The sequence below is a fragment of the Semicossyphus pulcher genome, unplaced genomic scaffold, assembly GCF_022749685.1.
Source record: "Semicossyphus pulcher isolate SPU_LCO1_2020_fin unplaced genomic scaffold, fSemPul1.0.p SCAF_12, whole genome shotgun sequence".
Classification (NCBI taxonomy): Eukaryota; Metazoa; Chordata; class Actinopteri; order Labriformes; family Labridae; genus Semicossyphus; species Semicossyphus pulcher.
In genome coordinates this window covers 4931328-4955853 of record NW_027211626.1, presented here as the reverse complement: position 1 = coordinate 4955853, position 24526 = coordinate 4931328, and the positions used below count along the sequence as shown (strand labels likewise).

The following is a 24526-nucleotide window of genomic DNA, read 5'->3' as shown; positions in this document are numbered from 1 at the left end:
ATGTAAAATACAACCTTTCCAAAATCCCCTTGTTCTCTGTGAATGAAAGGTCCCAAAAAAGATTTTCCTGACATACCAAGACAGGGGAATATATTTTCTCTAACATGTCTATTTGCACTTCCAGAGACTAATATCTGAATATATCTTGAGTTAAGATTTATCACTCATGTCTGTAGGCTGTCTTCAGCTGATTAGCTTGGCTTAGAATAAAAATAAAAGCAAGAAGACAGACAGTCCAAATGCCTCCCCTGTGTGACACAGACAACAACAAACAAACAAAGGAAATAAAACAAAAAGTACTAAGTAATCTCTCAGGCTGTACCTGACTCTGAATGTTCCCAGACTGTTGGCCACACAGTCAAACTTTCCAGCAGAAAACTTTCTGAATTTTTAAAGTAATAATCTCGAAGATTTCCATTTAAATAAATGTCTGTTAAGTCAGTATCTATCGCCGAATGAGGTAACACAATGGTGATTGAGCCTATAAATACTATATGCTGCATTTGCAGTATATAGTATTATTACAGACTGGGTGTCTGTGGTGACATTCGCCGAAAAAAATCACTAGCGGTGCCCAGTTAGTGACGCGTTTTTCATCAGCCAGCAGAGGTTGGTCTGCCAGAGAGGGTAGGCGGAGCTAAGCGGCTGTTTTTCAGGTGTGTTGCGAGTAAACAGTAATCAACTATGGCTGAACAAACAAAGAAAAGATGGATGACTACAGATACAACTTCAAAAATAAGTGAAAATCCAAACAAAAAGAAACAAATTCGACGCTCAGATGAAGGCAAACAGTCTAAAAAAGGAAAGCGACCGTCAGCGAGGAAAATCAAGAGTTACAACCGTGACAAAGGAAGCCAGCCGTAGACGTATGGTTAAACTGGGAAATGTCCTCCTGCAATTACCGTATATTGCCATTAGGGGACGTCCAAGAGAATGAAACTGAAATCTTCGAGATTGTCAGTTTAAGTCACATCGCTCCCTTTTTAAATTATTTCGTGCAACCAGATAAAAGTTTAAGTCATCTCAGACTTCTGGAGACAGAAAAACAGGCTCAGCTAAATTAGCTCAGTTTGTTGTCCCCGAACCCCAACAAGGGGCATCTGACAGAGAGACACTAATTTTTACCATTAAACAGCTTAAATCAGTGTTTTTAATGGTTTTAATTATGGGGTCCGTTTGTTCTGCACAGGATGAGACCTCTTTGGATAATTCACACTCAATGTCAGTCTTACAGTTTGACCCTAAGCATGGAGGGGGAAAAAGTGAATCCAAAACCTAAAAACAACCAAGCTGCAGCTCAGCTAACAGCTCTTCTTGGCATGCTGTGCTTCAGAGTGTAAAAGAAACACTGATTTTTAACGTGAAACTTGTACTCAGGGGTTTAACCTGCTTTAATGTACCAGTCAATTTGTTTAGGAGAGGTCGAGACCTTTGAGGATAATTCAGCTCCTGGTTAAAACTTTGGGAATGATGAACACAGAAGGGCCATTTCGAGACTCGGTTTGTAAGGTTAACAGTCTGCCATGTTGTTGCTCCTTCATTGCTCTGCGTCCAATGTCGCTTTAAGAGTTGCCTACAATCTTTTACCCTGCAACAAAAATTAGGCAATGTTACGTCCCACCCTAAGGCGGCCCTGTGGGGCTGACAAATATCCACAGTCTAACCCAGAACAACCATGCGAAATACCTTAAAACGCTCAAATACGTGGGATTTATTACACAACCAAATCATTAAGTGAGGAGTAACAAAATCAACAACACAAAATCCCTGCTGAGAAACCTCTCCTCCAATCTCATGACTGGGGTTTTAAGCATCTAAGATCAGATGAAGCTCGATGTGCAACCACTTGGGAAGAGCTGGAAAGACGCAACAAAAAGGGAAAAGGTATTAACATAGCAGGGAACACATACAGCCGTAAGATCCTATAGGATTTAGATGGTGAACCCCTTGAAATGCAAAGAGAGATGGTAAAGAAAAGAAACCCCTGGCTAGACAGGCTGACTTGCTCAGAAGGCGGACACTCAATAACAAGCTCTGTCCCTGCTGGAGAGGGAAGATGAGGTGGGGGATGCAGGCTGCTGGATGTGGAGGATTGTTTGGTGCTCAGCTGCCTCAGCAGCTGCTGGTTTCACCGCTGTGGTTGGGGGTGGGTGTCTTCCAGTGCAGGTTATTAATTTAGAATGTCCTATCATCAATAACAGAGCAGCAATGACATGTAGTGAGAGTCACTTCTCGACAGTCGCACCTTCATGCTACAGCACAAACACTATGATTGATATCATCAGCACGGTAGCTGCTACAGGTCATTATATGCAAAATATGCCGCGCTGTGAGGCAGAAGATCAGACCGATTTGTCCGACTAAAATCTGAGAAACGCCTACGCTCATTCATTGCTGTGAAGTCAGTCAATTATGTACTTCTTTATGCTACTTAAATCATATGAAATGTGATTATCAAGAATAAGAAGTAATGAAATATATAAAACATTGATGTTAAAGGTCAGTTTCAATATGTTCTTTTAATTGGATTGCATCAAAAAACGTGCAGAATTATTATTTACATACTGGTTCCAAAGGAAAGTTCATCATTTACAATTTATCTTAAAGGCACAGTCCAGCTTCCATGTCTTGTAATTATATTTTTTATCCACATATTTAAAAAGAGAAAATGTGTATGCATGAAAAATATATGCCCAGTTGTTGTTCCATGAAAAATACAGCCCTCCAGAATAAGACCTGAATGCCGAGCGTGAGTAATGTATCCTGAGTTATGATCTATGATAGACTACAGCGCGGTTTCTAGGCGAAGCTTGAAATTAAATTGGCCTTTCTCTGCTGTAAGGCTGGAAAATTCCAAAGGAAAAATCCCAAGATGCCAGAAAATGATGAATTCTATCAGTCACTAAGACCTGCCATGGTGTAAGAGACAATTTTCCATTACTGAAGTGGCACCAGATTTCAGCTTTGAACAGAGGGGAAAAAACCTCGCTCATGTAGTGCTATGTAAGGGCTTATCTGACTGACAGGTGAGTGTGTCAGGACTTAAAGCTAGATTGGGAAATACGCTGTGGGCCAAAACCGGAGTGCACTGGGGAAGAAAAAAATCGCATTCTCTGGTTGTTTAACCAATAAAACAAGGAGGGAATAATAGTGTGCAGCAGCAGCATTACTGGTTTGTACTATGTTAAGCAAGGATCACAATCCTATGTGTGGGATTTTTTTTTGTCAAATAATGTCTGGAAAGAAGAAACTCAACAACAATAAGAGAATATTCTGCTTTACTTTATATTTCTAAGGCAAAATAAACAGTAAGAGAAGCATTGAAATAAGATATTTTATTTTAGAGATAAATTGCATAGTCGCTAATGAGATGAACAACTCAGCTCTTCTATAAGGTTTCTGCTGCAGACAAAATAACAGCAGCAATCAGCTTATTTAGGTACTGATTGTTGTTGCAATCATGGTAGGTCTACAAGCAATGACTCACTCATGACTCACACGCAATCATCTAAAGGCATATTAATGAAAAGGGTTACCCATTCGCTCCGAATTCTCATCCTCTGTACCAACAGTTTTGTTTTTGTGTCCCCGTCTTGTTCTCCAAGTTGTCATTGAAAGCTTAACAAGTTCCGGCCATGTTCCGAGCTGGCAGCTAATTAGGAAGCCCTCTGCCAGTGTACTTGGATTAAATGCAATCAACAGCAAGCCTTAGAAAAGTCAAGCAGGCAAGGCTACTGGTAAATAAGCTTCAAGGTTAGAAAGAAAGAAAGCTTCATCAGGAGATCGGCCTGTGCTTAGAATCTGTGGTTGGCTTGAGATTTATGAGTCACAAGCCAGCCACAGATTTCTAGCCTGAAATATTCTTCAATAAATTTGTACTTCACTGGCGTATTCATTTGTAGATGCTGTAGATTGGTACTTCTCTGTTCTTCTCTCTATATATTGATTACTGTAGCATGTGTGTATTGTAGTTAAATAGTTGTGTATAAATATTAACCTATTACTTCACTTTGACCACTAGGATGTGATTTTAGTTTGGATAATTTGTCAAATGACGAGGTCATGTGATCATAGCAGTGGTTTCCAACCTGGGGTCTGGGCCCCCCTTAGGGGTAGGGTTGCCACCCGTCCCTTAAAATACAGAAGTGTCCCGTATTTGACAATTAAATGATGCGTCCCGTTTTGAATCAATACAGGCCGGGTTTGTCCCGTATTTCTGAGTTGTTTTGAACGCAGCATCATCCCACCTGCATTCTGTGATAGGGTGAGATCGTCAGGGTCAGAGCCAATCAGAAATTGCCTCTTTAGTAACGTTAGGCTACATTAATATGTGATTTGTTTATCAAGGTTTACAGTTGGATACATGAGCATTTATCTAATACATAATTCAAAATATAACTATGATATGTTATTATGATTAACCAACCTGGAAAATTGCATCCTTAAATAGCCTACTAACGGATTAACACTAGGTATATAAAAAACAATAAATAAATATATTTACGTACCAATAATGAAAACTGTGTTTTAGTTTTCTTGGATGTAAAAATGTTTGTGGATATTTCTGTGTGGTTTCACTGTTGTCACAAACAATGACAAATATTTTAGCCAAAACCCGTGTTCACACCACCCGATACAATTATTCAATTCCATTATCAATTTCTCATCCTGCTCCTCCCCTGTCCATTGAGCTTTTTTCTTATGTCTGTTGGTAATAAAGCACTTGTATATATTAATACTTTGTTGAAACCATGTTTTAAGCTATGATTTACCACCACTGGTGCGTCACAGAGCCTGTGGTGGTCGTGGCCCTGAGGAGCGGACGTCCTTCATTTTTCTGCATGGAAGGTGGCAGCCCTACTTAGGGGTGCGCCAAAGATAGCTTGGGTTGCGCGAGGCTTTGTCTGCACTGAGATTGTCAAGATTAGATTTGCACATGCATGCAGAAACGCCTACATCCACATATTTTTGTGTTTTGCACGGACCTGCCCTCCATCCAGGACTTAAACCGGTCCAGGGTCAGGAAACGGGCAGGTAACATCACTGCAGACCCCTCACTCCCCGGTCACAAACTGTTTGAACTTCTCCCCTCTGGCAGGCGTTACAGAGCACTGCATGCCAAAACAACCAGACACAGAAACAGTTTCTTTCCCCAGGCTGTTTCTCTGATCAACAGCTAACTCAGCCAGAGTGTCAGGGACAATAAATATGTAATAACCTAATCAGCATGTGAGTTATACAAACATCCACTGTGCATGAGAAACGTGTTATTTATTTATTGTCATTGCTTAACTTACCCTCTCATCATATATAAATCGAAGGTCAATCCACATTCTCTGTAAATACGACAACCATCTACCTCTTGTACATAACAACCTGATTCACAACCATATTTATCTCTGCACCTTGGCACTCTCTATTGCACCATAAGTGTTGTTGTGTTTTCCTTAAATAATGGATATATATACTTACATATATATTAATATGTCAGTACTAAGTGTCTGTGTTAGCTTGTCTAACCTGTCCTTGTTTTTAAGTTTAGTATGTCTGTTTAGTATGTGTCTGTACTTTGAGAGCAAAGATAACCCAGAGTCAAATTCCCTGTATGTGCCCACATACTTGGCCAATAAAGATGATTCTGATTCTGATTTAAATTTAACTAAAAGGGGTGTTTATTACAATAACTAAAGATAACTTAAAACAACAAAGAACTATAGGCTGATTGGTGTTAATTTGTTGCCAATAAAGATCTGGAATGAATCACTTTATTGTTTTGGTGTACGTGTGTGCGGGTTAGGGGGGCTCAGCCTTTCTTAGATACAAGCGGAGGGAGCTCCAAGGAAAGAATGTTGGGCACCACTGGTTTGTAGGTCACAGGTGAATGGAAGTTAGTTGGACATAGGTGGAGGGAACATGCGGTTCTTATCGTAACGTAAGACTTAACCGTAAGCACATAAATGTAAACGTATCTGCGCAACAGCAACAATACTGGATTCATCATCATTCATCTCAACAAAACAGTATTCATTTTTTGTCTGGTTTATCATTCTGCAATAAACGGGAACATCACACAAAGTCATCTTCATTCTGGACATTTGTTACTGGATACGTGTCAAGACCAATGACTGTATATATAGATGGACGACGCATCTCCATCTGCTCTCATTGTACGGAATTGATGCCAAAATAGCCCCCGTGATAGGTGCTGCAATCTTGCGATGGTGACGTAATTTGGAGCCAGAGCTGCACAGTAGAGATCGGTGGTGTGGAGCCACTGTAGCTGCTTCCGCTAACCAAAACACACACCGAAAAAAACAGCAAGGATTGTGTTGGTCTGAAGCAGACATTCTGCAGTGATTGTTTTAGTTACACTGTTTCTCCTCTACTCCGCTAATGAGGAACAGATCAGCTGCAGGAGCCATATGTATCAACAGAGCTGTCAATCATCCTTTTTACAGCATCAAATAACTAATGAAAAGTAAATTTGTCTTTTTATACAGTCTATGGTTAAGACCTACTTGTACACCTATGCAAGTGACTAAGTTAGAACAGTGGCACCTTGGATAGTCACTACAATTACTACAGGGGGTTTCTCTTTCTCCTTGTCCATCTCCTCTGGGTGTTCAAAGGTCAGAGGTCAGTAATGGAACAGCAGCCCATACGCTGACTGTGACTATGTGTTTTTTAGACATTAAATCCGAGCCTATGCTTGCGAACGTGTTGGTATTGTACCAAAATCTGACACTTAACGAGTGGCCCGGTGCCCTGCTGACCCATGTGGAATCAATGTAGAGTATCAGAGGTCTTAGATGAACCCAAATTTGACCCCTTCAGCACTAACACACTGCTCTCAGGTGAGACAGAGTCCTTCAGTGTTATTGTAAAACATATGGTCCATGAAAACACAAGCTAACACTTTAGGACTTAAATAATTAGTTAAGAAAGTTTTAAATGACAATTTATTGTTCCTTATATTTGGGATACTGAAGAGTGCATTATTCTGCTTGCATGATGTTAATATGTTAAATGTATCATAATGTAGTGTAAAAATATAACATTGTTTAAGTGTATCATCTTCCAGAAGAATCAAATGAAATTAAGTGTTATCCGTGAAGATGATGCTAACGGTCCCACTAAAATCCACAACTAGAGTAATCAAGCTAATCTCCCTTGGTAAGCTAGGTGGCCAAAATTAAACTGGTAGCACAAATGAATGCAGATGCTCCCAATTCAGGAGCTCACAAAAGCTAAAGATAAGCTAGCCTACCATGTTTTGTCTTTTTTTATTCATAAATTGGGGCAAGAGTTTAACACCTAACACAAATTTAGCAGCCAGTCTGCTGATGTTTCTCGATGTCTGTTGGGTGTGTTAAAGCGTTTTTGCTGACCAGCTCGAGGCTCATAGCTGTAAGTTGTTTTTTCTGATTCCTAATGATCAAAAAAAGCTAGTTTAAGTTTGTTTTGAAGAAGTGAGTCACAGTCTCAAGTATTTTAATGTTATCTACCAATAAAGCTCAATGACATCACCTGATATGCATTGATGTTCTTTCTTAGATCATTTGATGAAGTTGGTTGGGTCTATGTAGGCATCTGATGCGTTTAAGGTCATGTTAAGAATCAAGGACAACTGATGTGCCCAATAATCCAGAACTATCCTCTGCTGCCATAATCTTTTATATCAAGTTTTCAAGTATCTCTTCTTTTAGCTTTACCCAATGGGGTGTTTTTAAAACGACCAGGCAGCAATGATAAAAGCACAAAAGCAGAGTTTTTTATATATATAATAAAATCTTAATGTAGACCTACGAGCCAATCAAAAATAGTATTTTCTCTAACCATAAAAAAATGCTTTTATGTTTGCATGACACAATCTAAGCACATTTCATGTAATACAGCCATTTCTCATGACTTATTTTGATTCTAAGCTATTTTTATGTAATCTGCCCTAAAACACCAATAAGGAACATTTATAATTCATGGATCGCTCCCAGCATGAGAGCTATTTATCAAATGTCTTGCATGAGACTGCAGATTCACTGTCTTAGAGAAGTAAAATATTCAGAAAATGACTGCCTTCACTGTGTTGCATGTCTCCCTCGTACATTCACATAACATTGTGCAGTCATTTATTTCCCAATTACCAACCTTCCCACAAGGGTTTGTACAAATCTCTTCATATTTTGAGAAAGCACGCCAACGGACAGACGGACAGGCAGATGGAAAAGGGCAATAACCGATAATGAAGGAAAGATATCTCACCTGTGAAGCCGAGGGGGCACTTGCAGGTGAATTGCGGGGGAGAGGACGGCTGACTTGTTGTAATGCATGTGGCTCCATTCAAGCAGCTGTGTGGTTTTATCAGGCAGGCGTCACCGACATACTGGCAAAACTCTCCAATCCATCCGGGGGCACAAACACACTGCAAGCAGGAACACAGAACAAACTTCATTCCTCTGTGATCAGGTTACAGTCAGTATACATGAACTTATCAAGTATTAGAGCAATGATAAGTCTCTGTTTGTTATTCTCTACCTCCATACTCATATCCCTGTTTACAGTGGGGAAGCAGAGAGAAATACCTGTTCCTCTGACATTACTCTAAATCAATAAAAGGGTCAGATCACCCAAATTACAAAGGCCCTTTTTCCTCAACAGCCTCAACTCATATCCACCAATAAACATACTGTTCTCATGAGATATCTGCCACTAGCTCAGTGAGATGGACGTGAATGGAATTTGTGATACAGAATTTAAGAGTGACTAAACCAAGCAGTGTCTTTAATTTCAAGAAAGAGTGCCCCAGTTTCTAGCAAGCTCTGTGAAGTTGATAGTTTATGGAAATAAAGGCTGCTACTGATCCTTACAAATTAAATTATATTGTGATGAAGGCAAAACACTGAAATAGTACCCGATTTCTAACCAGGTCTGTGAGTTATTTGAGAAAAGTTTGTTATTACTAATGGAGATAAAGTTGTTATTATAAGACATATAATGTTACAATGTTGGATGTCCACACGAAACGTGGGTGAAGTTTCAAATCTGTAGGTAAAAGTATGTTGGAGTGATCCCCAGGCTTCTCAGCTCAGTCGGCAGGCTGCTGTGGACGCAGCTACACGCTGCTCTTTGTGACGTCACAAAGTGCAGCCTCAGCAGGCTTCAGAGAGCTGGCCAATTAGGAGAAAGCTGGCTTGTAGGGGCGGGGTTTCTTAAAGGGACAGAGTCGTTTCAGGCAGAGACTGTATGAGGGCCTGCACAGAGCACCAGTGTGAGAAAAATTTGTTGTTTTTTTTAAAGGAGCAGTTCGCCCCCAGAAAAAGCCACTGTCAGTCAAAGCTGGTGTTCTCTGTAAGCTATAGAAGCAATAATATTTGAAAATGGAGCCATAGCTGTGGAAAAAGTTGTAGAAAATCCATTCGTCCATTCTACATTCCTACAACACCCAGACTGCATTGCGCCCCTCCCTCTGAAAGGAACGACCCAGCGAGAGACGCTGGAGTGAAATACTACCGTTTCGCTACAGGCAACGGCTCAGCGCGGTACAGAATCCAAAATACGACAAAAGTACCGGTGGATCGTCTGGGTCTTCGGGTCTGCAGACTACATTTGAAACCTGACGATTTTGACCAAGACGTGACTCTGTTATAAATGTGGAACGTCTGGGAGGGAAAACAGAAGAGCAGGCAGCGTTTCAAGGCACCTCACGGAACAAATAGTTACATTTTACAGTGTGTGTGTTTTTCAACTAAAAACTGCAGACATCAGAGGCGGGCGTCCTAGATTGAGGAAGTTTAGCGAGCTCCCTGGCCTCCGCCAGATGACGCATTGTTTACGTAGTCTAGTGGACGTTTTCCTGGGTCAGTTGGAGAAGCAGAAAGCGTCCTCCAAAGGCACAGAACGAAATTGCATTATTTTCCTTCCATAATGGCATTAGCTCCCCATGATACCATGATAGGACTGAGTTTGAAAATCTGCAAACTGGCCCTTTAACTGTAAATTATACTAAGTTGCTCCACAGGTATCACAGAGTGAAATATGAAGCTTGAAATTATATACCTCCCCTTTAATGTTGAGGTCATAGCAAATTAAAATGAGGTGGTAAAATCTCGGTACCATAAATATAAACCTAAATGAATGGCTGCAAGTGAGAAAATATTTTTTTATATTCGGATGAACAGACTCTATTTAGACTAAAGAATCAGGACTTTATTCAATTCTTTCATTACTGCTCTGTATATCGACTGATAAAACCTCTTCTTCTATTCTCCCTGTTCAGAGCGTCTTCATTACAGTGGCAATAAAACAAGCGTGCTACCTCTAATGAACGACTCAAAGTTTTTTCATACTCAAAACATCAAAAGTAAAAGCAGAAAAACAGAAACTGCCCATTTGCAGTGAGTAACCATTTTTGATTATGTCTGACCTCCACCAACTCCAAGCCTCTAAAAGAGGATGTTAGATTAAGAACACTCTCAGTGGTCTAATGAAACAAGACTGATGGAGAATAATTAGGAGCTATGGGGCATTACGGAGCGGTCTCAGGTGTTGTAAAAAATACAGACGTTTGAGGAGACTGAGCAATAGAGAGGCAAATTAGACCAGAAGCTGTCTGTCTGAGCAATGTGTCCACATACTCGGCTTGATTAATGGGTTTGAATTGGATTACTGCTGTTTGCTGACATCATTACTACTGACTTTTCTGTTATTCTCTTTTTTTTGTGGTTTTTATTCCAGGTTTGCTGATGCATAGAACTTCAATGAAAAGACCTTTATTTAAATTTATGTTAAATACTAAATGTATTCAACAGACGACATCTTTCCATTTGCACTCTTATGTTTAAATCTTTATGTTTATTAAAATAAATCACATTATGTAGTGTTGAAATCATTATTTAATGTGTTATTTAAATCATCAATATACCAGTGTCATACACACTATATCTTATAACAATGTGCTTATTCTTGCCCTGCATACAATCAATGGACTTTTAAAATCGTAAAGTTTATTTTATGTTAAAGTCAAATCATAAAAAGCTTCGCCATTGCAAAGCATTTTTAAGTGGACGTACTAAAACAAAGTTATTGCAACATCACAGCCAGGGCTGCAACAAACTATTATTTTCTGCTAGATTAATCTTCAGATTATTTTTACAATTAATCTTTTAGTCTTTAAAATGTTAGGAAGGAAATTACAAAGAGGCCAAAGTGACATCAAATTGCTTCCTTGTTCAAACCATAGACTGTATAAAAAGATGGACGACATGACAGCTCCCTAAAAGGGAAGCCAAACCCTCTCTATCGCCCCCTGCTGACTGGCTGCAGTATAGCTCATAAAGCCCGCCTCCTCCATGATAACAGATGGGACATGAGTCAAACTATAAAATCAAAATACACTTTTCTCAAACATGGTTTCTGTCATTATAGTTAGTTCTTATCATGCTGATTTACTCCCAAGTGTTCATTTTTCTGTTTATTTTTAATTATTTATTTGATGCTGTAAAAATGATGATTGACAGCTCTGTTGACAAATCCGGCTCCTGCAGCCGATCTGTTCGGATTAGCAGAGTAAAGGAGACGTAACTTAAGTTTACATATCTGTGAACGTCTGCTTCAGACCAACACAAGAAGCTGTTCTGCTGTTAAATACACAGATGTGAGGGACAAGGTTTTTTTCGGTAATGCAATTGTCTGCCGATCTCTACTGCACAACTCTGGCTCCAAATGACGTCACCATCACAAGATGACACTGCCCATCACGAGGGCTACTTTGGGCTCAAAGTGTTTAATTTAGAAAAATGACAAAAAAAAGCTACAAATTGTTAGATTTAAAAAGCTGGAACCAGCAAATGTTCCACATTTTTGCAGTAATAATAATAAGCAAAACAATTCAGTGATTTTCACAATATTTGTCAATTCATTTTCTAATCTTTAACCTCATTCATTTCAGCAATAATCACAGCTCTGTGCAGCTCGTGTGTGTGTTGACTTTCTGTTTATACTGTAACAAAGGCTCAGTATTAACAGGTGAATTTTGCGGGCTTAACAGTATTTCATTAAGACTCAAACATTGAATTACTTACCTGATAACCGCCAATTACCCTCAAGCACAATCCCTCATTTAGGCAGTTGATATTGAGCAGCCCGCAGTAGTCAATTATTCCTTCACAATTCCTCCCGGAAAAGCCTCTCAGACATCTGCAAAGAGGAGGTCAGTGTCATGAAAATCAATTCACCCTGAGCCTTGAGCGCTAAGATGGCATATTTTCTTTTCTTTTACAAGATACACAAGGGTGCTGATTTTGTTTTGTACGTGACCTCTTTGTGATACGTGTGTGGGCGAGGTGGCCTATGCAAACGATTCCTTCAATTTGTATGACCTGGATTGCCAAATGAGTGGAGTTATCGAGGCGCACTGTGAATCACAGATTATACTGCCCTACAACTGTAACGTCTGTCACCTTATTTCTTACACTCTGCTGTCTAACGTGACAAATACAACCTTCACTTAATCAACTCCACTTGTAATATTAATATACTGTGTGTTTTATTGTGAATAAATAGATATATAATGAGAAAATAACCCTGCGACAGAAATTTCATTTGCATTAAAATAACTATGCAGAAATAATAATTATTCTCACTGTTGGTCTTGCTAAGCGGCTGCTTTTCCGGTCTCTGCAAGTGTCATGAGTAAAAGGTAATCTACTATGGCTGCACAAACACAGAAAAGATGGATGACTACAGATACAACTTCAAAAATAAGTGAAAAAATAAGTGTAGGAGACCGTGCACAGTCTCTGGTCTTGAAATGTAACTGCTGACAATCACGCAAATGACCTTGCTACAGAAATAAAGAAGACTGTTTTCTCACAAGTAGGTCATCTCTCCCTGTTGAGCCCTATTAGCATCATAGATTGTGTTACAACCGGAGCCAACCGTGGACGTCACACATGAAACACTGTCTGGATATCTGGGAAGTTTGTCCCGCAATTTTTGTTTATCGCCATAGGTGCCGCCAAAGAGAACGAAACTTTAAGTGAAATTAATATGCAAGTCTGGCTGCCTTGAGCCACTACAATAAAGGGTGGTTGACAGTATTTTAACAGAATTTTTAATGAGAGTAGACCAATGTCCTTAAATGTTCTTAAAAGGAAGGTGACGTTAAAACTTTATAAGTCAAAAACAAATTCATGCCTAAACTGAAAATGTGTCTCATTCTCCAACTTTCTGACACAATTTTGCATTCTTTTAATCTTTAGTAGGAATGAATGGCATTGGGGCATAGCTTAATAAAAATAATTCCCTCAGCGCACTGAAGTTTTAGGCAAATGTTGCTTAAACAGGATTAAAATGCATTTTTGTAAGGGACTATTTTTCGATGTGGAATAATATACATTTGAAGTGCAAGTTTGTATTAACAGTTCCAGGGCTGTGTATTAAAGATTAACATTTTTTCTTATAACATATAGTTCTAGTGTTCTAAGCTTGTGGCTCTTTTAAGTTTATATTTAATTATTTAATAGTGTTTCATTTGTGTTTAAATGTTCTAGACAAAAAATCCAATTAATGTCACAGGGAAATAAGCTAGACAAGGCTTTGGATATTCAGACAATACTTCAATGTAGGATGAATTCATTGTTGGTTTTGGTCTTTAAATGGGATTTGTTGACAATAAGAAAAATGAAGAATATCACCAGCTAACAATGAGGCTTTAGGTCTACCAGACAGGTATGTATTAGTCGTAGAGCTCTAAAGGAAAATGTAAATCCTAATCACATTAAAAAGGATGGAAAATAATAAAAGACCCATTTATATTCACTCTCTGCAGTAGGCATATTCACAAGACATTCCAATCATCTACAAAGGCGCCTATGACAGTGGCCTCTATTACTGCAGATCCCTGTATGTGTTTCACCTGCATACATAATCATTTCCCCTGGACACACAGGTGGCATTGTTGAGACACGGTGATGGGCTGCACAGGTTCTGCTGCCTCCTGCACGCTGGGGCCACAGTACCATCTGCACAGATACACTCGGAGTCCTGCACACAGGGCAAAACAAACCAGGTCAGCTGTCAGCTTGAGAAAACAGGGTTAGATTGTACACAAGATCATTTACTGTAGGAACTTTATCAATAAAAGAGAGATCCACTGTAGTGATAAAACTGTGCCTTTGACTCGGTTGCTTATCTGTGATATAAAGGAGCCTGTGAAGTAGGCAGGTAAATAATTGGTTTAATATATGCTTTAATGTGTTAAAGAGGCTAATAAGTGGAAATGTTCTTGTGATCCAAAGTTAAAAAGATTTTAATTTCATTTTAAGCTTCTAGAAAAAAAATATCTAAGTCAAGCTGCAGCAATATACGGCTTTATTTTGATGAATGTCCCTTTTAGTCGGCTCTGCTCTGCTATTCTTTGGTGGGCTGTGAAAATGTGTAGAGCGCTCAGCAAAGTGTAATGAACAAAACAAAGGTCAGGGGAAGACAATTAGAGCATTAGTGTATTTTCTCCAGTGTATCCTCGGGTACATTAGAAACACTACTGCTTTTGCAAAATGTATGAACACAATAGCATTTCCAAGGAGAGGTGAAAATTGCAGCAGGCTTCCAATTACAAAAAGCTTTTGATGAAAGTCATTTCCAACTGGTACTTAAGTATGCGCTGGGTCATTCAATCAAAATGCCCGAGAAGGCAAACACGCTCCTTCCCTTAGCTCATCTACAGGAGGAAATATTAATTGCTGTTGCAGCCTTCAGAATGAAGTCATTTGATCTTGTTTCCAAACACTATATAAATTTTTATGTGCTGTTTCTTGTTTACCTCCTACTCTAATAAACAGACAAGGGAAATTAAAGCCTCACATGCTCCCCTGCAGCGCAAATTTGTTCCTCCGGACATGAATACAACATGCAATCCAAGTCAAATCGAGAGTTGCAGTTGAGACCCCCGAATCCTTCTGGACAATGACAAACAAATCCTTTGGGGTTTTCCTCACATGTGCCGCCATTTCTGCATGGATTTGGATCACAGGGGGCTCTTCTCTTCTCACACGGTGGTCCTGAAAAATACACACAAAGTTACTGCACTTATACAATTGTGCTAACATATAGAATCTGTGCGGTCTAAGAGTCGTGTTTTTGCCTCGCATGCATAAACACATTCTGCATAAACTGGTAGATCTTTTAGTAGAATGTGTTTAAAATAGCTTCAAAGTAATTATTGCAAGTTTATGCCTGAAAAAAGAAACGCCTGATGCATCTTATAATCTATGGAGGAAAGGTTGATTGACATGTTTTATCAATAATTAAATAGGATGGACTACCACAGGACCACTTCCTGTCACTATGCATGTGCATAATGTATGCAAGCTTTCTCATAATTACTTCAGACTAACTGTACTCACCATCATTGCTGTCTGAATTACAAACTGGCCTCTGATTGAGGTTAAACTATAGAGCAGAAACTAAACGACCAGTTCGGAAACGATCACGCTGAAGCCAACATAGCACACCAACTGGAAAAAACCAACCACTATCCCAGGAAATAAAGTTTGCATTAAGATATGGGGAAAAAACTAACTATAGTTGCCTCTGAAACCTTTAGTCCATGATAGAAAAGCGCATCCCATGTATCTGTTTGCCAATAATATTGAGCCAATATGCCTGCCAAAGATAAATTGGTATCAGTGTACATGTTTTTGGATATGCACCAATATGTAAATGTCTTTTCCTGAGCATTAATGCAGGAAAGAAATGCCTGGGGTGATTCACTGATGGTGCCATGACATAGTTTGTCCATCAGATTGTCCACTGGCTTCATGGGTTACAACGTATAATATTGTTAATGCAGTTAGTTAGAACGCAGCCAACAAGGAACATCTGGATATTCTTATCAGTGCAAAATCAGTTGATGAGCTACATAGAGAAGGTCCAATTTTATACCAGTAACAAAAATATACTATAATAAATTAAAGTTGTGTATAACACAAATATAATTATAAAACTACTCATATTATATTTGTCGGCACACATATTGGTAATCCAATCATTTTTTCCCTCTTAAATCAGTGTGATTCCTTTTTGGTCGGACTCTACCTGGTACCGTGCAGTTTGTTGTGCCTGCACATGTTTAAACTATAGACTGTATAAAAAGATGGACGACATGACAGCTCCCTAAAAGTGAAGCCAAACCCTCTCTATTGCCCCCTGCTGACTGGCTGCAGTATAGGTCATAAAGCCCGCCTCCTCCATGTTAACAGATGGGACATGAGTCAAACTATAAAATTAAAATACACGTCAAATACATTTTTCTCAAACATGGTTTCTGTCATTATAGTTAGTTCTTATCATGCTGATTTACGTTTCTGACATGTTTGTTTTTAATTAGTTATTTGATGCTGTCAAAAGGATGATTAACAGCTCTGTTGACAAATCCGGCTCCTGCAGCCGATCTGTTCCGGATCAATCACTACAGTCATTGTAGTTTACATATCTATGAACGTCTGCTTCAGACCAACACTAAGAAGCTGTTCTGCTGTTAAATACGCTGACGTGCGGGATGTGTGCCGGTTTTTTTTCGGTAAGTTAAGTGTGTGTTTTGGTTAGTGGAAGTGGCTACAGCAGCTCCACCCACACAGCGCTGGCTCCAAATGACGTTACCAGTCCAAGATGGCAGCGCCCGTCACTGGGGCTATTGTGATTTCAATTTTGTACAATGAGAGAGGATGGAGACACGTCGTCAATATATATATACGGTCATTGGTCTGTATGGGTACATCAGCATCGTCCTATCGGTGTAAAATAAGTTGATGACCTACATAGAAAAGGTACATTTTCATTCCAGCTACAAAAACACAATATTATAATACATTTCATAAATTATAAAACTACTTATATTATATTTGTATAATATATAATATTTGTAATCCGATTATTTTTTCCCTCTTAAATCGGTATCATTCCTAGAAAAACACTTTTTGGTTGGACTCTACCTGCTCCTGTGCCGTTTGTTGTGCCTGCACATGTTCAAACTGATGTTTAGTAGCTGATTAGACTGTGAACAAGGAATTATGTAACATCTACATACAGAAACAAACACACACATCTAAACATACTGGTGACAAATTAAAAGAAAACTTTAAAAAAGAAATGTTGTGAATGTTTCTTCTGCTCTGGTATGATATAACTTAACTTAAGTAATTAAATAGTTGCCTAACAGAATATGTTGTGTAAAAAGAGTAGGCAGAGTAAGCCCTCGCTGCAGCCTACAGCTTTTTGGCGGGTTTATCCCCAAATGTATTTTATTGTAATGTTTACATAACTTCTGTGTTTTTTTTAGGGGGAGATATTGTTAATGCTGACTGAAATAAATAAATAAATAAAAACAAAAACACAATATTGTGTGTCTTGTAATGTGTCGGGTAACCACGTGTTACCACAACAGCTGCAATGTGCCTCGGCCTTGATACTACAAGTCTCTGGAATTCTGCAGGAGGGATGAAACACGTTTGGTATGTATTGGTCATCTAAAATATGGACAGATAAACATAAACAGATACAAAAGTGTAATATTTCAACTCCTGTGTGTACACTAAAATAAGTAGACACCTCCGTCCCACATAAAGTAATAAAAGGAAAGTCATCTGAAAGATAAAGATTAGAAATGTTTTTCATGCAGGATTTTCACTGAACTGTAAATTAAGCAGTCAGTGCAGCAGCCCGGTTCATAAGCATATTCTGAGATAAAGTTATTCTGAACTAAGCTTCAGCCAGGAGTTTTTCTTAATGCTGAAGTACCACAACTCTTTCCCCAGCAGCAGCTTAAGCAGAGACAGGCCAATGCCATCGTGACATTGTATGCAAAGGATAAAATTAGACTGAATTCACTTGAGGTTCAAGGTGAATAAAATTTGATGTTATTCCCCAGAGAGGGTTTTCATTTTTGTGTTCTTCACAAGATGCCTACACATTTATCTTTCCAGTGACTTTTTCTTTGCATATTTTCCTTAATCCCCCTGCTGATACGAGTGCTCATGTCCCAGAGGCTCCTCATAGCCTCCTCTGTGGGCATCAATCTTGCTGTGTACAACTTCCGGGCTCGCTTTTTCCCCCAAACTCTTTTTACACCAGAAATTCAGTTTTCTTAACTTGTCCAGGAGAAGTTGGACCAATGCAAACTGCTTTATATTCAGGGACCCTTCAATCTGTCACATATGTTTGTGACAGATAATGGCTGTTGCATTCATTATTATTTTAGGTCATGCATGGTAAATTATAACTAACTTTTTTTACAATCATTTGTATCTGTGCTGACATTTATGTGTGCCACAGATCTGTTTACCTCAAACCCTATCATCATTACAGTGATTATTAACTGCAGCAATCTAATATACATAAAGAAACAACATTGTGTCAGTATCTAATTAAGTGAATTAACAAGGGTAATGAATGTAAATATAGTCCAAATTAAACTTAAAAAATGTGATATTACTACCAACAAGATTGCAAAAACAATTAACACCTTACACCAAATGGAAATGGCCCCATAAAGATGGTAATACCTTGCAACAAATACCCAAGAGGTGGTGCAGAGGAGAGTCAAATCAAAAGAAAATCTCATTTGAAACGTCCCATGAGTTTGGCTCATTATTCTGTGCGCATAGACTTTGGCCTATGAGGGCAGCCAGCGCCGGAGCAGCCACTAACTTCCAGTTGATTAATGAGGCAACTGCAGCGAGGGGGGGGTGGTGTAAGAGGAAGCACAAGCTCCACAGAACCCCCAAGAAGCTGAAGGGACAGCAGGACACCGTGACTGTGCGAAAGCACCCGGTGGAGTCCGCTTACTTGAAGGAGCAACAGCAATTAGAGCAAATTAGATAAAAGCTACAAAGGCAGAGGGGGCATGTAACTCACCAGTTTGTTTCCGACTGGGGTTATAGAAATTATACACTTCAAATCAGACGAGGGCGTCATCTTCACAATGCAGCCGGTTCTGTTTGGTATCACTAAATACCTTGTCCTACCTAAAGCTTCTCAGCTGCGCATGAGATCATCATCAACCATCACTGAAAGCTTGTATTAAGCAGTCCTCGCATTGTTAACAAGAAATGCGTCGTTTTTATCAATAATAATAATAATATGCTAAAGCTAGAACAATCCTTGGAGGTCCATGCGTAATTAGAGGCCACAGAAGAAGAAAATAAAGGATGAGGGTTATGCAGTATTACTCCACAGCAGAAATGTAAGATGGGAAATTATATCAAGTACTATCTAGTAATTCAGTGTTGCCTTGTTGTCCTTAATCATACTATAACAATCCAGCATTCAATTCATACATCTGGCCTTCACTACATACAGCTAAATGAAGGCTATCTTGTTTTCCTCATGTAACGTCTATGAAGTTTTCAAGTTTTTCTATGAAAAGTCTTATCTAACCCCTCTCCTCTGTTCTTTGGTTTCTTTTTCTAACTGTATAGACCTAATCCGCTCTCGTGAAACCTGACTGCAGACAGTAGTGGAAGTAACCTTGAAAGCACTTCTCCAAAATAATAAGCTGAAAGCATGGGCAGGACTGGGAAGGCAACGCTATGACACTTCAAGAATGCTGCCAGGACAAATAGTGCTCCAAACAAAACAATGAATCAATGTGAAGAGCCACCTGGACTTTTTACTCCTGGAAGTTCACTGCAGGTTTGTATTTACAGCAGACGGTGATATCCAGGCCAGCCAGAGAAGTATCCAGGTCTTCTAAGCCATTTGAGTGTAATCAGTAGACGTTACTCCAATGAGAGTAATTTCAGAATACAAGTGAAAGTACATGTAAGTCTCATAAACAAGCTCACCAGGTCATGAGTTCAGCACTGTGCTTTATATAGCGCTTTAAAACGTGTTCAAAGGCACTTTACATGAAAGAAAGAACAGAAGCAACAATAGCAAATACATTAAAAACAAAAACAATCAAAGTACAAGGCTCACAGTTATATAAAATATGCATATAAAGGTAAGAGAAAGTTTAAAAAAGAAGAGATCATTGGTTAAAAGCACATTTAAATAGATGGGATTTGAGTGCAGTTTTAAAGGAAGGAAGTGAGGGAGAGTTTCTGAGGTGCTGGGGGAGAGAGTTCCAGAGGGAGGGGGCAGCAATGGAAAAGGCTCTGTCCCCCCAGGTCCGGTGTTTGGTTCGGGTGAGAGGGGTGAGGAGGTTGGCGTCAGTAGATCTTAGGTTGCTGGTGGGGGCAGCAATATAATGCAATTTACTTTGAATTACTTTTTTCTTGTCAATAACAATGTTACAATTTAATTCAGCAGAAGCTTTTGACCAAAGTAACGTACATTTGACAGTTATGTCCCAAAAGTAAAACTTTTATGTCCCACAAGTAAAACTAAAAATTGTAAATTTAAATCAATAAAAAATAAAAAAGTCTGTTATTCGTCTGAGACTAAATCAACGCGGTCTTAAAAACCTTCAAATGTGTTGCAAGCATTTGAAACACTGAACTTATATAAAAGTCTACATAATTCAACTCAACTGAATGGAAATGCTTGTTTTTGTGATTTTCTTTGCTTAGTGGTCAAAGCACTTGGTAAACTCGTGTTTTTAAAGGCACAGTATGAATAAAGTTTATATTATTATAAATGTGTGTGTGTGAACTATTGTACTATACCAGGTATTTTAACCAGTGCAACAACAACACTGAAAAATCTGTTGTATTGATGATTCAAGAAACAAAAAGTTTTGAATTCACAGTATTACCTTGATCATTAATATTATAAAAGATTGAAAGTCATCATCTGAGTATTGATACAATAATGCCACACAAAGCATCGCAATCCATTGCTGTTTAATTTTTACCCCATGTCTTAAAAATGATAAAGATTCTACTAAATTATTAATGTTGAACACTATTATAATATAAGACCATAAATAAGATTCCTTTTCTCCTTAAACCATCGTACATTAAAGCTCCTGTGAGGAACTTTTGGTTCATGTTGATTTTGGCGCCCCCTGTGGACAAAGCCGTACCTCTCACCTACTTTCTTTAACAGTCTTATCACTCACTTTAAATTTTTGTTCTGGAAAATGTAAACAAAGGCAGCGTGCAGGTAACAGCTTTGTCTGACACCTACCCCCCGCCAGAAGTTTCAGGCATTAAAAACTTTAAAGGTTTCTGGTTTATTTTTGTCGGTCATATACAGTCATCAGAATGAATTTGAGTCTGTTTCATAACCAGTGAAAAACTCCTCACAGCAGCTTTAAATCAAAAGGACTGTTGTGTTTTAGCCAGGATATTTTTTCCGGCAAGCTTGCAGAAGTTGAGCAGTATCCAAGGTGTGATTTAATATGTTCAGCAGAAACAATGTACAATAAATCCCTGTTTAATTGATTGCTGTAAACCTTTGTTTTATCAACTGTGACACGCTCAGTTAGCCAGCAGTTTAGCCCTGGCTTTTTACAGCCGCATGTCACCGCTCGTAACACGAGGTATTTGATTTGAAGTGGCCGCTTCATATATTATGATGACAAATATAACATCTAGTGGGATCAGGTTTAAAGCCCATGAGGAAGTGCTGATCTTTAAAAGATATATGGCTTTTGTGGTTTCCAGCTCTGACCTTTTCCAAAGATAGCTGCCCCTTCGAGGCAAATGACACGGTTGTGCGTAGTGGATGTAGAGGAATCTTTCCCCACTGCCTTTGGTAAATATCATGAAAAAAACGATCGGCTGATTTGCCTGGGATCAAAAGTGTCCATTCAGAAACCATCTTTCATTGTCACACTGCAGAGACAGATGACCCATTTGTATTAAACCAACAACCCGCAGAAGAAGAGCTGCTTACCAGAGAGTCCTGTGTCACAGATGCATTTGAAGGAGGCAGGCAGCACTTGAACGCATGTCCCATTTTCACAAATCCTGTCACAGTTTTCTTTTCCAACGACCTCAGAGCAGTTAACCCCTGGAAGAAAAAGGCATGTCGGTTTACTGTTATACAGAAACTCACTTACAAGATATAGCTGGATGATAAAGTCTCTGTAAATGCACAAAGTTATAACCAGTGCGGTTTATTTAGGATTTAATAAGTGCTGTAGATACAGTGCCTTGCAAATTTCATCCACGTGGACTTTTCCACAGATTAAAGTGTTACAACCTGCAATTTGAAGAGACTTATTTGGGCTTTTTACTGTTTTTCTTAAAGTGCTAATCTCAAGTTTTTTTCTCTTTGGCGGCACCTATGGCGATAAGCGGTAATTGCGGGAGCACACTTCCCAGATATCCAGACAGTGTCGCATGTGCGACGTCCACGGTTGGCTCCGGTTGTAACTCGTGATTTTCCTCGCTGGCGGTCACTTTCCTTTTCAGACTGTTTGCTTTCATCTGAGCGTCGAGTTTGTTTCTTTTTCTTTGGATTTTCACCTCTTTTTGAAGTTGTATCTGTAGTCATCCATCTTTTCTTTGTTTGTTCAGCCATAGTAGATTACTGTTTACTCACAACACTTGCAGAGACCAGAAAAGCAGCCGCTTAGCTCCACCTACCCTCTCTGGCAGACCAACCACTGCTGGGTGATGGAAAACGCGTCACTAACTGGGCGCCTCTTTTGATTTTTTCCCCGGTCTGTAATACTGCAAATGCAAAAGGCTTTCATCAGTGGGCCATAGGCTTAATCACCATTGTGTTACCTTATTCTGCGATAGATAGTGACTTAACAGATATTTATTTAAATGAAAATCTTCGAGATTATTACTTTAATAAACAAGATCAAGATCTTAGTTAGGAGCTCCACAGCAAAGCTCAAATCTTGCATCCCTATTTGTACCAAAAAGTAAAGCAATATCCTCCTTACTTCAAAATGATGGACCTTTTTATTGTTGGTCCGATACCAACAACCTCAATAACATCAACCATTTTAATTTAAAGTAGTTACATGAAAGCATATGGAAAAGTGTGAGGGGGGTGAATACTCATGCAAAGAACTGTAACAGCGCTGCAGGGAGAACATGTTGACTTTATGCATCAGCGCTGTTCTGAATTGATTCTGATTTAATATTCATACTGTTTGCATTACATGAGAGTGTTTGGTTTTATGCTGAAAAACATACATTTGATGATTATAAGTCACTATAAAAGTTCAATTCAATCAAATGCATGAACAATGTTGTTTTCAGAGAGATGTTCTTTCATGCAGATGTCTTTTAACACAATAAATAATATCTGATATTAAGAGATAAGAATGCAAAAATGTGCAATGAATTTAAGGTGTTTTTAGTTCCAGCTCCAAGGGTCAATCAATGGGATCAGTGGGTTTTGTCCTTACCTGTAAAATGTGGAGGACACAGACATTTATATGTTCTGAGGTTTGGATCTGTGGATCCATTGCTCAAACAGACTCCTTTGTTTTCACAGGGGTTATCCAAACATGCATCGGACTTCTCACAAAACCTCCCCGAGTAGTGGTGGTGGCATCGGCAGTTGTATGCACCTTCCCAGAGGGACGTCTGACAAATCCCATTCCCCGAACAAAGTCGCAGCAGAGGGGACGCCTGACAGAGCTGCGTCTTAACGGACACATTGAGCCGTAAACCAAGCTTGCACAGCTGCACGTCTCCCTCGTGCAGAGCGATGAAGTAATGATGACCCGGGACGAGCCACTTGGCACCAACTTGCTCGCTTTCATTTATGTAGTGGGGGAAAAGAAACTGATCTTTGATGTCTCTATTTGTGGAACACTTTTCAAAGTTGTCTCTTGAAACATTGAGAAGTCTGATGCCATAGGACTTCAGAGTTTCGTCAGCAGACATCAGCAGTTTGTCTCCATGCTGCATCTGAAGCGGGCACATTTGTTGGAAGTTGAAAGAGTGCCCGGTCGACTCCTCGGCCCCCTGAGATTCCCAACACTCTGAAACGCTCCCACAGATGTTTCCCATGAGTGTCCAATTCATCTGGATCGTGTGCTGTTGATGGTGCCATTTAAGAGAAGCTTGTGGGTTGCAAAGTGTGTGGCAGTTGATCATGTGGACAGCCACAAACAAGGCAACGCTATGAAACAAAGATGCCTTCATGTTTCCACTCTCTTAAAATTTAATACAAATCAACCTGGGACTCCGAACCCGACGTGTGTCATCTGGAGAAGTGATGACGCGAATACGTTGTGTCGTACTTCATGAGATGCTTCTTGTACTCCAAGAGGTCCACGTGAACGGTGATAACCTGAAGGAAACAGATTGGGATTACTGATTTACAAAAGGAACAAAAACTTGACATTAGACCTGTAAGGATTCCTCATGGATCTCTAGTAACTCAATTAGATGCTATCATTGCCTTGTTTTAATCCATTAAGGTGCATTCAATGCGCGTTTTACATGACGGATTATTACTTTGATTACAATTTGAAACACGATGCAAAAAATCCGTCTGATAGCGTGGATTGCAAACTGGAGGAAGACAAAGCAAAAATTGGGGGGCGAAAAGAAGAGCAAGAGCAGAACGAGTTCAGAGTTTGTGATCTTTTCTGAAACACAACAAAAGTGCTGCA

General features: G+C 39.3%; 1 protein-coding gene across 1 annotated transcript in view; it reads right to left on the bottom strand.

The window, feature by feature from the left end:
- Positions 1 to 24053, bottom strand: part of eys (eyes shut homolog) — a 200282-nt gene extending 176229 nt beyond the window's left edge. The window contains exons 1-6 of the mRNA XM_069658919.1: positions 23309 to 24053; positions 21835 to 21951; positions 14971 to 15056; positions 13913 to 14040; positions 12078 to 12192; positions 8260 to 8419 (exon numbers count right to left, since the gene is read on the bottom strand). Coding sequence (XP_069515020.1) covers positions 8260 to 8419; positions 12078 to 12192; positions 13913 to 14040; positions 14971 to 15056; positions 21835 to 21951; positions 23309 to 24053 — 1351 coding nt within the window. The remainder of the gene's footprint in view (positions 1 to 8259; positions 8420 to 12077; positions 12193 to 13912; positions 14041 to 14970; positions 15057 to 21834; positions 21952 to 23308) is intronic.
- Positions 24054 to 24526: the final 473 nt, after the last annotated feature.